General features: G+C 42.9%; 1 protein-coding gene across 1 annotated transcript in view; it reads right to left on the bottom strand.

Annotated features, from left to right (window-relative positions):
- The window catches only part of CNTNAP2 (contactin associated protein 2), a 1422658-nt gene that overhangs the window by 175563 nt on the left and 1232412 nt on the right, over positions 1 to 14683 (bottom strand). Inside the window, exon 18 of the mRNA XM_058444445.1 lies at positions 10203 to 10336. Within this exon, the coding sequence (XP_058300428.1) occupies positions 10203 to 10336 (134 nt within the window). The remainder of the gene's footprint in view (positions 1 to 10202; positions 10337 to 14683) is intronic.

Genomic DNA, 14683 nt, shown 5'->3' with positions numbered 1-14683 from the left:
ATCATGTTAAATTCTTAGGGATCCCATGTGGCTTTAAGTAGAAGAAAAGTACACTGATAACAGAAGAGTCCTGGACATCTTGAGAACCTTCTATCTTCTTCGGCAGGATCTTCACCACGCACCTCCACCGCACTCCTAGGAACCACGTCCTTGCACACGGGCTGGCCAGACCTCTCAGTGTGGAGGTGGCCTGAGTTTAAAACTTCAAGCTGGTTTGAAGGTACTGGGAGGGAGAGGAATCTGAGGCTCCGGTAGCTGGGCATCTTGTTTCCTCTTTTCAGAAACATTTTGTCAAATACTGCTATTTTCTGAACCAAATAATGAAAACCTGCTCAAATACTTTCTCAGGGGCCAAGGAGCCATAGCTCAACCCAAAACCAGAGGCGACATTACAAAAGCTAATGAGGTCATGAGGTTTTTGATGTGTCTCTCAATCATGGACAGGCTTCTCTGGATACATAGAAATATAGAAGAAAAAATGAACTCTGACTCATATACAGACCAAATTAATGGGCAACTTCCCAATATATGTGGCCCTCTCTCTTCTCTTCCCATAGATCTTCTATATCAGTTCAATAGACTCAAACCATTTTAATACTATCAGAAACTAATAAAATATTGGCCTATGCTCTCCATAGAATTATACACGTCAGTTGTTCATTAAAGTGGAAAGTTAAGTGCTAATACACTTGCTGAGAATCCCAATAGAGAGCCAGTGAATAGGTAAAAGTTCTTCTGGAAGGGAAGAAGCCAGAGTGTTCAAATGGCTCATCATTATTCTTGCAAGTGCCTGTCTTCTGTCAAGCATGCTTGTACTGCACAACCCAGGCTGTGAGTTTATCATCTAGAGTAGATAAAAGCTAAATTAGCCAAAGGGAAGGAGTTACAGTAAATGTAATTTTAAGAGCAATGCCCTAGGCTAGCTAGGTCAACTTTCTTTATTTGTTCTGACATCCCTGAAAAATGTAATGCTTCCAAACTGTGTTATTTTCCTTAATGAAGGCTTGAACAACCTCTGATATTAAAATTTTTAAGAGTGTTTACATCCATATGCTTTTTAGTATTGTTCTTTACTGGCAGAAATTTCAAGGGTAATAAAGGCACACATTTTTAAATAATGTATTTGAGCTTCAGTATCTAATTTCAGTCTGGGCTCCATGTTTTTACAGAAAAGAAGGATGCTAAAATGGACAGAAACGAGGTTATGTTCATATTTACTTAAAGAATGAGATGGAATTTATGGGTGTATGATAACTGTGTGCTGTAAAAACACTAGCCCTTAATGTTGGACCTTGTAGTTCTCTTTGATTATAGAAATTAGGGTTTTATGACCCCCTAGGAAATGCTATAAAGTCATTGCTTTTAGTGACTCCGAAGAAAACACGAATCCCCAAAAGACTTACTTTTGTGTAAACATTTTTTAAAAATTTCAAAAGTTTATAAGGCAAATGAACAGGAGTGAGCTTGCTTCTCTTGCCCACTTGCAAAGACAACTAAGAGCAAACTAAGTGGGGAAACGGAGTCTGGTTAGCTGGGTTCTAGAGAAGATCATGTCTCTTGTGAGCATTGGGACCTTATTCATCATTGCGACTTCTTTTTTTTTTGAGATGGAGTTTCGCTGTGTCACCAGGCTGGAGTGCCGTGTCGCCAGGCTGGAGTTCAGCGGTGCGATCTCGGCTCACTGCAACCTCTGCCTCCCGGGTTCAAGCAATTCTCCTGTCTCAGCCCCCTGAGTAGCTGGGAGTACAGGCGTGCACCACCATGTCCAGCTAATTTTTGTATTTTTAGTAGAGATGGGGTTTCACCGTGCTGGTCAGGATGGTCAGGATCTCTTGACATCGTGATCCACCCGCCTCGGTCTCCCGAAGTGCTGGGATTACAGGCGTGAGCCACCACGCTCGGCCTGAGACTTCTTAATCTCTGTTTTCTCATGTATATAATGGGACTAATAGCACCAGCTATTTCCAGTTCATAAGGCTGAGAGTGGCAATGTGAGCAAGCATTTCGATATGTAAGAAAGAGCTTTGAGCACTACCTAACATGATCATTCAGGCCCTCTCAAGTCTAGAGAGATTTTTCTCTGGGCTTGAGGATGTTATGTGAAAGTCTTTATACAATTGTACACTTTTCCATGTACAGAAAGTGGTGAACTGGGGCTCGCCCGGCCACCAATGTTTCACATCAATTAACATTTGGCGCTGCCCTAGGAGTCCATAATTGAATTACTCTCATTTTGCTGCTGATAAAATTCTTCCAACAATTTTTGACACCACTCTGCATGTGCCTCAGACTACTGACTTCACAGCATTCAATATTCATAAATGACTTCAGACCATTTGACGTTACATATTTCAGAGTGAGAATTTCTCCAGGTAAGACTTTTTACTGAGTCTTCTCCAGTGGTCTTTTCTGTTCACGAGATAGAGAGAGGGTGAAACCTATGAAATAGTCACTCTTCTAGCATCTTTGTTTAACATGATGTTCTCTTTTGGAACACACATCTTCCCTCTCCTTCTCCCTCTTCCATAATAATACATATTCTTCCATGTCCTCTCTTGCCCCCCATTCACCTGTTAACATCTTATTCTTCCTTCAAGCCTTATAGTTACAGCATAGAACCACAATATCTTTTACTCTATTATTTTTGGACATTAGTACAAACACCTTTTTTATCAGCCTATTTATATATTGCTTACAATTTCCAACTAGAAATCATTTTACTATTATGTGGGAAAGAAAGTTATTTGTATTAAGCCTCTGATTTTTTGTTATAGCAGCAAATACAACCCTAACGAATACATACATTGGTATCTTAAGGCAGGGTGCTGCTATAACAGAAACCTAAAACATGTAGCATTGGCTTTGTGGTAAGGTGGCAGGTGGTGCAGGAATAGATATTAGGGACTTGAAAGACAGAGGAAGAATGGTATGTGATATGGTTTGGATATGTGTCCCTGCTCAAATCTCATGTTGAGGTGTAATTCCCAGTGTCCAAAATGGGGCCATGGTGGGAGTTGATGGGATCATGGAAGCAGAGTTCTATGAATGGTTTAGCACCACCTCCTTGGTGCTGTTCTCGTGATAGTAAGTGAGTTCTCATGAGATCTGGTTGTTTGAAAGTGCGTAGCACCTTCCCTCTCTCTCGGTCCTGCTCCTGCCGTGTAAGACAAGCCTACTTTCCCTTTGCTGTCTGCCATCTAAGCTTCCTGAGGTCTCCCCAGAAGCAGAAGCTGCTATGCGTCTTGTACAGCCTGCAGAACTGTGAGCCAACTAAACCTTTTTTTCTTTATAAATTACCCAGTCTCAGGTATTTCTTTATAGCAGTGCAAGACAGACTAATATAGTATGCAATAAAATATTTTGTAAAACTGTCACCTCACATAACCTGGAAGGCAGACTAAGTGCCTAAGTAGCTTTAAGGAAAGTGCTTCAAAAGAGACAGAATGGTCATGTGTGTCAGTTGCTTTTTGCTTCTCATGTCAAGGAGCAGATGAGTTCAGGAAAGAATTGACCAGTTCCCAATAATCAATGAAAGGAATAGAGAAAAGTCTAGATATTTAGAGCCTTACACTAGAGAGTGAGAAATAACACTGCAAACAGCTTTGACTAACAGTGGGGCAGTAAGATTTCTGTTTAGCAAACTGACTTAGCCTCATGGGTAACATTTAAATTAAGGGTCTTTACTTCCCACCCAAGCCTTTTGTGTCCACTGGCCCTAAGGTAGCTGCCATTACCTTGAGAGAGAGGCATGGGTGCCTGGAGGCAAATGACTGAGTAGGGCTAAGATTGATGTCTAGGGAAGAGCTTAGGGTGCATTTACCAGCACATGAAACTTACCAGGAGCAAATTGATCAGAAGCCACCTTGGGTTTTGAGGGAATTGTATTGGAAAAGAAAGCACAGATCTAGTCCACAAAAGGCTTATGAGTGTTAAAAAACCCTTATTGTAATTTGAACCTGCAGGAAATGGGCCTTAAAGCTGCACAGCTGTAGCCAGGCACAGTGGCTCACACCTGTAATTCCAGCACTTTGGGAGGCCAAGGAGGGTGGATCACGAGGTCAGGAGATCGAGACCATCCTAGCTAACACAGTGAAACCCTGTCTCTACTAAAATTACAAAAAAATTACCTGGGCGTGGTGGCACGTGCCTGTACTCCCAGCTACTTGGGAGAGTGAGACAGGAGAATCACTTGAACCCAGGAGGTGGAGGTTGCAATGAGCTGAGATCGTGCTGCTGCACTCCAGCCTGGTGACAGACCAAGACTCCATCTCAAAAAAAAAAAAAAAAAATTGCTGCACAGCTGTAAGGAGCACATTATCCGTGGCACATAATTCAGAGGAGGCCATGGCTGAACACACACAAGGAAGAGCCATCCCAGAGGATAAAGGCGGGAGGGCTTCGCGAATAATGGACAATAATTTGGCCTAGTCCAGGGTTGGGGAAGCAGGGAAGTTGGTGGCAGTGGCAGGTCCTCAGAGTGCCTGCCCAGCACGATTTCATCACTACTGGAGACCAGAGAACTTTCTTTTTCTGAAAATATATCTGATATAAGACAGACTTTTTCTGGGTTGAAACATGGAGATTTGAGGGCTAATTTGCATAGCAACTGGCATCATCCTAATATTTGTATCCTTTCTTCTACTTCTAGCACTTAGCACACTACATGTTGCTAATGTTTTTGACACTTCTCTGACAGTTCTTAAGATTTATATACAGGACCTAGTTCAATTAACAATTGATGCAATTGTTTTTATACAATTTGGTTGAAATTCAGATTAGTAGCAGGTAAGAAATTACCGTGCTTATATTATTTTAAGGAACAGAATTCAGTGATATTTTTGAATATTTGTTTTGAAAATTCCCAGTGAAAATAATCAAAGTCATCCTCTTTTTGGTATAAGAACTTGGGGATCTAATCATCATTTGTTCCTGAGGACCTAGAATTATTTTCTAAGAAAGGCCTTATTTTGCTTGCAGAAAATCTGTTAGCTTCTTCTTGGCAAAGACAAGATGGCCCTCTAGTTAGATGAAAGCCAAAATGATACATCCTTACCATCTGTTCATTTGATTTTTAGAGAATATAGATTCTGAGTATCTGTGCCAGAGAATATATCCCTGAACCCTCTATTGTCTAACTCACATATAAACCCAAAAATGTGTGATTGTCATGGATAATTATTCAAAGAACATGTAGTTTATTCATTATCATTTTCCAGCTAGTTTTATCCTAGGATCAGGTCAAAATTTCAGAAAGCTGCATCATCTCAGCCTTTGGCCTCTTCATCTGTCTATCATCTCGCTCTACCTCACTCGCTACAGACTTGTTTGGGCTGAATTCCATTTTGAAGTTATGCTTTACTTTCCCAAGGAGCGTCAGCATCTAACAGCCTTGTAGCAAATACATTTGCAGAAATGCTGTTGAAGGCATTGACTCTGACTTTTATTGGGGCCTGCTATGTAACCAGGAGGACAACGGACTCTCCATTATTGCTGTGTTTAAAAAAATCTGAAGAAATAGGGCAAAATGTCAAAATTTGTAATGTTTCGATGGTGGGTACATGGCATATGGTTTATTATTTTCTGTGTTTTTGTATATTTTGAACTATCTTATGATAATAAGAATAACATCACTTAATTTCTTACCAGCCAGAGGTATCTGCTTCTAAAATTTTGTGAACATCCTTCCAGACGTCTGTCTATTAAGTAAGGTTAAGAGCCTGTGTACACTTTGAAGTATGACAGACCGGGGTTCGACTATGCTGTGGCCATTTACCGCTTTCTAACTTTGGGCAGGTTGCATCTTACTTTTTGAACTTTAATTTCCACATCTCTAAGATGGTGTATTAGTTCATTCTTGCACTGCTATAAAGAACTACCTGAGACTGGGTAATTTATAAAGAAAAGAGGTTTAATTGACGCACAGTTCCACAGGCTGTACATGAAGCATGGCTGGGGAGACCTCAGGAAACTTACAATCATAGTAGAAGACAAAGGGGTAGCAGGCATGTCTTACATGGCCTGAGAAGGAGGAAGAGGGCAAAGCAGGAGGTGCTACACACTTTTAAACAACCAGACCTCATGAGAACTCACTCACTATCACAAGAACATCTAGGGGGATATCCACCCCCATGATCGAATCACCTCCCACCAGGCTCCTCCTTCAACATTGGGGATTATAATTTGACATGAGATTTGGACAGGGACACATTCCAAAACACATCAGATGGGAATAATGATGGCACATACTTCATAAAGTTTTTGTGATGACTAAATGAGAAAACGTGCATAAAGTGCTTAGCACGTTGCCTTGGACACAGTAAGCACCAATACATGTGAGCTGTTATCGTGTATGTGATGTTGTGTAAGTGAAATATGCTATGGGCGTTTTCTATGTCAGTAAATATAATCCATGGAATTAAATAAAATAAAAATGATATAATAAGAAAAGTTTCAATTCTCGAGAGGAACTGGCTTAGTTTATCCTTATGAGTTGCATACTTCTGGCTGCCGAGAAGTTCATGGTCAAATTTATCCATGTGATAAGACCTTGTGACCTGAATAATCATGTTCTATTTTCTCTGATCTTGGGGACTTACTTTTTGTGACTTCCATTAACTCTCTATTTCATTTAATATTCTCCCTGTAAACTCCCTTAGATCCCTTGTGTGCAAAGTGGTTGGGAAGAAAGAAAGGAAAAATAGGAAGGAAAAGAAACATGGATGGCAAGATGGAAGGAAGGAAAGGAAGAAGAAAGGGTTAGCTGCACAAGACTTTGGAATTGTTGATTAGAATGTTTAGCTTTTGGATTCATCTAATTGACATAATTTTTCACTGCATGCCAGACTTTTTCAGGTGCTCTCTGGCTGCACCTTGTTTGTTTATATTTTGACTGGCATTAAGCCTTAAGCTATTCTCCCTGATGCAACTGTGAGTTTTCACAAATGATGCCACTGGAGGTATGCCATGGGTTCTGGTTCACGCTGGTGTCTGATAACTACTACAGTCAGTTCCCTGTTATCTATGTGGAGACTGGGTACTTTGTCTTTTGGCAGCAAATGTTTCATCCAAGGTCAGTTTCCCTCAAGTGCTCAGTGCCGTTTCAGAGGGTGTGTGCTGAGGGAATGCAGATTAATTTAATGTTAGCTTTAGCCAAACCCAGCTACGAAAGTAAACCATCTTTTAAAGACACCATAAACACTGATGAAGATCATCTAAATTATATGATGTTTGAGCATGTATAAATGCATCAACATTCACCTTAATTCCAAAGACATCATTCCATAGCACTGTGATCTACCATTCATCTTTGCATTAGCCTTATTTTTGTTCTTTGACTATAAATATTAATTTGAAATTATTGAAATACCTTTGTTATCATATGTTATTATAACTGGAGGCTACCAGAATAGGTTGAGAATATATGGCTGTTTCACATTTCTGTCTGATTATAAAAATGCAGCATGTGCTTACAATAGAAAATGAGGAAATAGAAAACTCTGGAGGAAATCAAACCATTTATAATCCCTCCACACATAAATGATCACTGTGGACATTTTATTATATCTCTTTCCACACACAGTTGAGGCTGTAGAAGTTCTCAAGATGGATTTGTAGATTGTTTTAAGAAAAAAATTGCAATGTTTTTTGGTGTCGCAAAGCACTTTCCGAATTACTTCCACGCTCTGCAAGGCCTCCCTGCACGAAAGAAAGTGGGGCATGGGAGCGAGGAGCCCTGGGATCTGCTTTTCCATAAGGAGGAACTACATCTTGTCTTCCTCTACCACCTCTATCTTTACTTTCCTTTTGCCCTCAGGGGTGGGCAGGGCCCAGGGTAGATGGGACAGGCTGGGCTGAGAGATTGGAACTCCCCAGGCCGTGACATCTTTCCTAGTTGCCCTCACGTGGGTTGGGACATTCAGAAATCTTAGTGCAGTCAGTTACGTTACATGACAGAGAAGGAGGGAGAGCTGGATCTCCCAACACCTCCAGGTGCAGAACCTAGGGCGGAATCGAGGAAGCACTTCCCAGGTTTTTCTCCTCTCCTACCTCGGAATTGTGCATCCAAAGTTTTCACTCCTGTCATCCTGTCTCCTTCCTTTTTCTGGAATTGCGTTCTGTTCTTTTGAGGGAGTTTCCCAAGTTCCCCACTCTAATCAAGAGATGTGATTAGGGACTATGGGTCTTTGTTCCCCCTTCCACCCAACAAGGTGAGCATATGACTCAAGCCAGGCCTATCAGAGATTCCCTGGGATTTTAAAATGAGTGTCAAGAAACTAGGACCATTTCTTCTGGTAACAAAATTGGGAAGACATGAGCCCAGTACTCCTGTGACTATGTCCCAGGATATGTGAAAGATAGAGCTTGCAGTAAGAGGTAATTAATCCAGTCTTCAGAGAGAGGCAGAGATGAGAATGAAAAAGAAGGAGGGAAGGAAGGAAGGGAGAGAGAAACCCAGTGGTATTTGAGTCCATAGTTTTAATCCTCCAGGCTCCCTAGATTCTCTTCCCAAAGTTTGGTTTTATCTTTTTCACATTCTATAATTCTATGACCTACCTTAGGAATTTTCCCCAACAGATTACTTCTGAATTGCTTTTCTATCATTTGCAACCAAAATAGTCTTGAGCAATAGAATCAGACCCTCCCCCAAACCCATTCATCCCCTGGATTCTCTGCAGGTCTCTGGCTGCTCCACTGTCTATATCTCTGGCTCTCTGTGCCTCCAAAGCCCCAAGTCTTAAAAAATCATCCACTCCTCTCCCCTTCCTCAAGTCCTTCTTTAATTCACTGTGGCAGACAGTGAGGGTTAATTCTATACGATTCTATGGCTGTGGTGGGTCTCTGCTGTTATACTGTCTGCAAAGCCATTGTTTAGTTCTTTTTAAGTTTTAATATTATTTTGCAATGGTAAAATGGCAAGATATGTCACTTGCTTTAAAAGAGGTGATAAATTGGGTGGCTTAAAATGGAAAAAGTCTCTAATTAAAAGCTGAGGGAGACAATGTTGATGAAATGATATAAAACGATCTGTCTCCTTGACTTGCTGGCTTTTCTGACTAAAACTTGGTTAAAGATGGGCTTGGTTTACTCCATAAGGAATTTGCCGCCCCTAATGTGTGCCAGGCACTGTGCTGGGCTCTGGGACTCTGTCGATCACGCTGAGAGAACCTTATCATGCCACCTTTGATTGATGGTGCAGTAAGCTGAAACAGCGCATGTCAGCTTCCTAGGAAAGACCTCTCTTTAAAATGCCCTCTAGCATTTACTGCTAAAGGCCACGTGCAAACTCCATATCAAGTTATGAATCTGACATCCACCAGTGCTCAAAAGAGACAGGGCTTGTGCCTTTTCTTTGCAACCTGAACTTCCCACAGCATCCAGCCAAATCAGAATGAGGTCTGAGGGGCTGCTGAACCCCTGCCAAATGACACTCCACTTTACCGACAAAACAGCCTCCTCCTGCTGTTCTTTCTCCTGACAGGCATCTATTTTGAACTCCTTCTAGAGAATGCAGTGACAGTTCCCATCCTTGATCTCTTGGCCTAGCTCCCAGGGAGACCTCCTCACATTATGTTTTATTCATGGTGTTTCCCAAGCTGGTTTCTTCACTGTAAAAATCAGTGGTGGGGGCCGGGGTCGTCAATAAACCTGAAATAAAATTTGAGTATCATAATAAAACCATCCCTTTGTGTGCCGAAAGCCCACAATCAGAGTCTGAGATTCTGGGGAAAGACTGTTTTGAGGATTTTTAAGACAAAATCTCTCTGCAGAGAGAGAGAGAAAAAATACAGCTCTTTGTATTGTGTTGGAGTAGTGAAAGAAGTAGGTCGGAGAAACCAAAATAACCTTTGCTGGGAAACACGGTAAGTTTCAGATGTCTGAGAGCTTGGCGAAGAAAGATGGTGCAATGGATAAAAGCAGCAAACCGATAGGTATGTGGGTCTAGGGCTGGGAAAACCAGAAAGACCCTACGGAATAAACATTTATTCTACTTCCCCCTAAAAAAACGTCATCAACTTCATCATTGTCTTTCCTTGTCAGAATTACATATATTTCTACTTCACTAGTTATGCACTTGTAGGAGAAAGTGTAAAAAGCATCTCTTCTACTTCTATCCCCTCAAAACAAAACCAATGGCCAAGCATTACAGGGCCAGGGACTATAATGCGATATTATATGTAATTTATATGTACACGTATGTATACCTTGAGAATGATCGTCTTCTCGTGGCGGGTGATGTTGACACTGTGGGGCTGTCCATTGGCCATGTTCCTGTGGTCTACGTCAATATTGTACGGCTCTCGGGTGCCACCCAGGTTGTATCGAATCTGTAAGCTTCCTATAGAAGAAAAAAGAAAGAAGCTCAGTAATTTGTTTGCCCTAAATTTCATTTTAATGTCACATCCCCTCGATCCCTGCTCTTAGATTCTTTCTTTCTTCCTTTCTTTTCTTTTCTTTCTTTCTTTTTTTTTTTTTTTTTTTGATGGAGTCTTGCTCTTGCCCAGGCTGGAGTGCAATTGTACGATCTTGGCTCACTGCAACCTCTGCCTCCCAGGTTCAAGCGATTCTCCCGCCTCAGCTTCCTGAGTAGCTGGGATTATAGGCACCTGCCACCACGCCTGGCTAATTTTTGTATTTTCAGTAGAGATGGGGGTTTCACCATGCTGGCCAGGCTGGTCTCGAACTCCCGACCTCAGGCTATCCACCCGCCTCAGCCTCCCAGGGTGCTGGGATTACAGGTGTGAGCCACCGTGCCCGGCCAATTTCTGATAAACTTTACCCTCTCCCTTGATGTCCACAGATGACATTCAAGATTTGAATTTGGATTCACGAGCTCAGAGGCCTACTGACCCATATTGGCTGACAGCACCAGGCTCGCACATATTTACAATCTGTCCACAGTGAACTTCAGTGACTGTCGTCCCAAAGTTGAAGATGCAAATAGTTTAAATGATCCAAGTTGGGATTATGCCTGGACACAAAGAATGAGAGCATATACAATATAGGACTTCAGGGAGGAGACGTCTGCAGGCCCCACGAAACACTATGTGAAATAAAAAAATAAATGCAGCGTGCAGGGATGTTCTCACCCCATCAGCAAAGTGTGACATTGGGCATACAAAAGAATCATGAGCATACAACATTAAAAATAAACATAGTTTTTTTTTTTTTTTTTTTTTTGAGACGGAGTCTCACCCTGTCGCCCAGGCTGGAGTGCAGTGGCTCCATCTCGGCTCACTGCAAGCTCCGCCTCCCGGGGTTCACGCCATTCTCTTGCCTCAGCCTCCGGAGTAGCTGGGACTACAGGCGCCCGCCACCACGCCCAGATTTTTATTTTTTTATTTTTTTATTTTTAGTAGAGACGAGGTTTCACTGTGTTAGCCAGGATGGTCTCGATCTCCTGACCTCGTGATATGCCCGCCTTGGCCTCCCAAAGTGCTGGGATTACAGGCATGAGCCACCGCGCCTGGCCAAACATAGTTTTTAAAGATGAGATTTTGGGTGGCCTCATTGAAACCAAGTAATAAATTTTATTTTAGCTTACAGACTAACCAAATGCAAATCAACAGGAAAGATGGCTTTCCCGGGTCCCCTGAGTCCCTTTTTGCCCTCAACGATAGTTCACTTTGCCTCAACAGCATATTCTTTTTTTTCCTCCTTGCTTCTTCTCAACAATAAAAAACAATATTCAAAATAACTAACATGACAACGTAGAACCTGCTTTTAGTTAATCTGCAAGCATAAATATTATATCTTAGTCATGAGTTTTAAAGACATCAATATTTTATCTCATTTGTTACTCAAATTGGAATTGTCATGTTGGCATCTCAGAGCTTAAAAATGGAGCCAGCGATCTAGCAAGAATTTGACCAACTGTAAATCACCTAATGGATTATTTGTCACCTTTCATTTCCTTTTTAGGGGGACAAAACTGATATTCTGATTTTAAGTTACAAAATAAAACATGCTAATTAAAATATAGAAAGTAAACAGAAAGAAAAAAAATAAAAGAAAGTCACCTGAAATCCCACCACCCAAAGATAATTTTTCTAAACCTCTTGGGAGTATCTCCTTCCAGACTTTCACACACACACACACACACACACACACACACACACACACACACACACGCACTGTGCTCTTCCTTATTTAGGCGTTCTAACGTTACACTTGCCATGTTTCTGGATTTCAAAGGAACATTTGCTAGAATAATCAAGAGATAATTTCTCTATTTTTGTTTTCTAAACGAAATTCAACAAACCTTCACTATTTCTGAGTTTTACCTTAGAATGTCATCCTAGACTCCTTTGCCTCTGGCATTTAAACTAAGCACCGTGGATTGGATTTTCGTCTCCTAAATCCATCTAAATTCCCTCACTCTTTTACACTTCGGTAGCCACAGGCTCTCTGTTGGCACCCGCGGTGTCCTTGTGTGAATTCCAGAGGCAGCCTGCTCCCTGGCTGAGGCAGCTCCACACGGAGCTGTTGGTTCATCCTCACCTGTGCTTTACCTGCACCATCTTCTGCCTGGATTGCAGAAGATGGTGGGTCTTAGTCGGCCTCCTCTTTAAAAATTACTGCTCTTGACCTCATTTCACTCTCAAGTGAGGCTTCTTATCCTTCGCTTTTCTTCGCTCCGAATCCCGTGAAAAGAGATGGGTACCCTCGCTGCCTCCAAACCCGTCCCTCTTTTAGCATAAGCCCTCTGTCTCACTTCTGTCTTCCCTGCTCCACGGTCTCTTGCTGGGCCCGTGACCCCCGGGGAAGTAGGGGCAATTGTCCCTCTCAGGCCTCATCTTCACTCGGCACAGAGTTCATTCACCTCCTGGAAACACTTGGCCTCCAGCACACACTCTTTCGGTTTTCCTTCTCTACCTGTTTTTCCCCTCATTTGGGGGCACCTTACTCTTGCAGTCCCCAAAGACCAGCCCTGAAGCATATTCTCTTTTGTATTCATGCCTGTTTCCATGGTGATCCTGTTACTGAAGGCAAATCCCTAAGGGTCTGCAGCAACCTTGATCCTTGCCTCCTCAGAGGAAAGAATGCGGCCTGAGGGGCAGAAGTAGGATTAAGGCAGAGGGAGAGACTGCGGCAAGTTTTAGCAGAGCAGGAGTGAAAGTTTATTAAAAAGTTTTAGAGCCGGGCGCGGTGGCTCACGCTTGTAATCCCAGCACTTTGGGAGGCCGAGGCGGGCGGATCACAAGGTCAGGAGATCGAGACCACGGTGAAACCCCGTCTCTACTAAAAATACAAAAAAATTAGCCGGGCGTGGTGGCGGGTGCCTGTAGTCCCAGCTACTCGGAGAGGCTGAGGCAGGAGAATGGCGTGAACCCGGGAGGCGGAGCTTGCAGTGAGCCGAGATCGCGCCACTGCACTCCAGCCTGGGCGACAGAGCGAGACTCCGTCTCAAAAAAAAAAAAAGTTTTAGAAAGGGAGTACACTTGGAAGACGGCCAAGCGGGGGACTTGAGAGATCCAAGTGCCCTGTTTTGCCCTTGATTTGGGGTTTTATACATTGGCATAGTTCTGGGGTTTGGTTTCTTCTCCCCTGATTCTTCCCTTGGAGAAGGCTGTCTGCATGCGCAGTGGCCTGCGAGCACCTGGGAGGGGCTGCATGCACAGGTGTTTACTGAAGTGGTGCGCATGCTCATTTGAGGCGTTTTTCCCCTTTCCAGTTGGGTGTTCCTAGAGGAAGGTCATATACCCGTTAAACTCCACCATGTTGCCTCTTAGTGTGCATGCTTGGGCCCGCTTGCCCAGCTCCTGAGATCTTACTGGGAAGCTGCTGATCACCAGCTCCAGATGTTTTCTATCTATTGGGAGACTGTCGTTTCTTGGTGCCAGCTGCAGCCAATTATCATTTTAGAGAGAGACAGTTTAGCAACTGCCTGACCATCACCTGATGGTTGTCTGACATTCTTGGTGGTTGCCGGAGGGGGCACCCTCTTCTGCCCTGCTCGTGTCTACCTACCTACTCCAACAATCCTATCCCATGTAGGACCTTTGAATAAGGTGTATGCCCATCAGACACCACATTCATACTCTAGTCAGACTTCTCTCTTGAACTCTAGACTCTTTTCACAAACTGTCTACTTGATATTTTCCCTCAGATATCTTACTGGCAACCCCGAATGTAACACATACAACAGAGCATTGATCTTCTTTCCCCAAAAGTATTCCATTGCAGTTTTCTGCGTTTTGGTGAATTGCCAACTCATCCTTCCAGTTATTCTTGCCAAAAGCCTTGACTGTCCTCTTTCTCCTATATGACATGTGTCATCTGACAGCAAGTCTTCTTGGCTTGATCTTCAAGCCAAGATCAAGATTATGCCCTGAATCTTACCACTTGTCACCATCTCCATCTCTACACCCTGGACCAAGCCACCAGCATCTTTTGCTGGGATTATACTGCTTTTGTCCTTTCTCCAACCTTCCCTGATCCCAACTGGGCCTCTGACCCTGAGAGACACAGTGTCCTCACCATACGGTGGTCAGAGTGATCCTCTGCTCAAAATCCCAGTGGCTCCCTGTCTCACCCAGAGTAAAAATCAAAGTTCCCGCAATGGCTCACCAGGCCCTATGTGATCTCCTCATTATTGCTGACCTAACCTCCTGTTACTCTCCTCCTTGCTCACTGCTCACCATCCACATTGGCTTCCTGTTCTTACCCCAGGGACTTTGCAGTC

The sequence above is a fragment of the Hylobates moloch genome, unplaced genomic scaffold, assembly GCF_009828535.3.
Source record: "Hylobates moloch isolate HMO894 unplaced genomic scaffold, HMol_V3 SCAFFOLD_1, whole genome shotgun sequence".
Lineage (NCBI taxonomy): Eukaryota > Metazoa > Chordata > Mammalia > Primates > Hylobatidae > Hylobates > Hylobates moloch.
The sequence above is the reverse complement of the archived record's forward strand: the minus strand, read 5'-3'. Positions and strand labels throughout refer to the sequence as shown.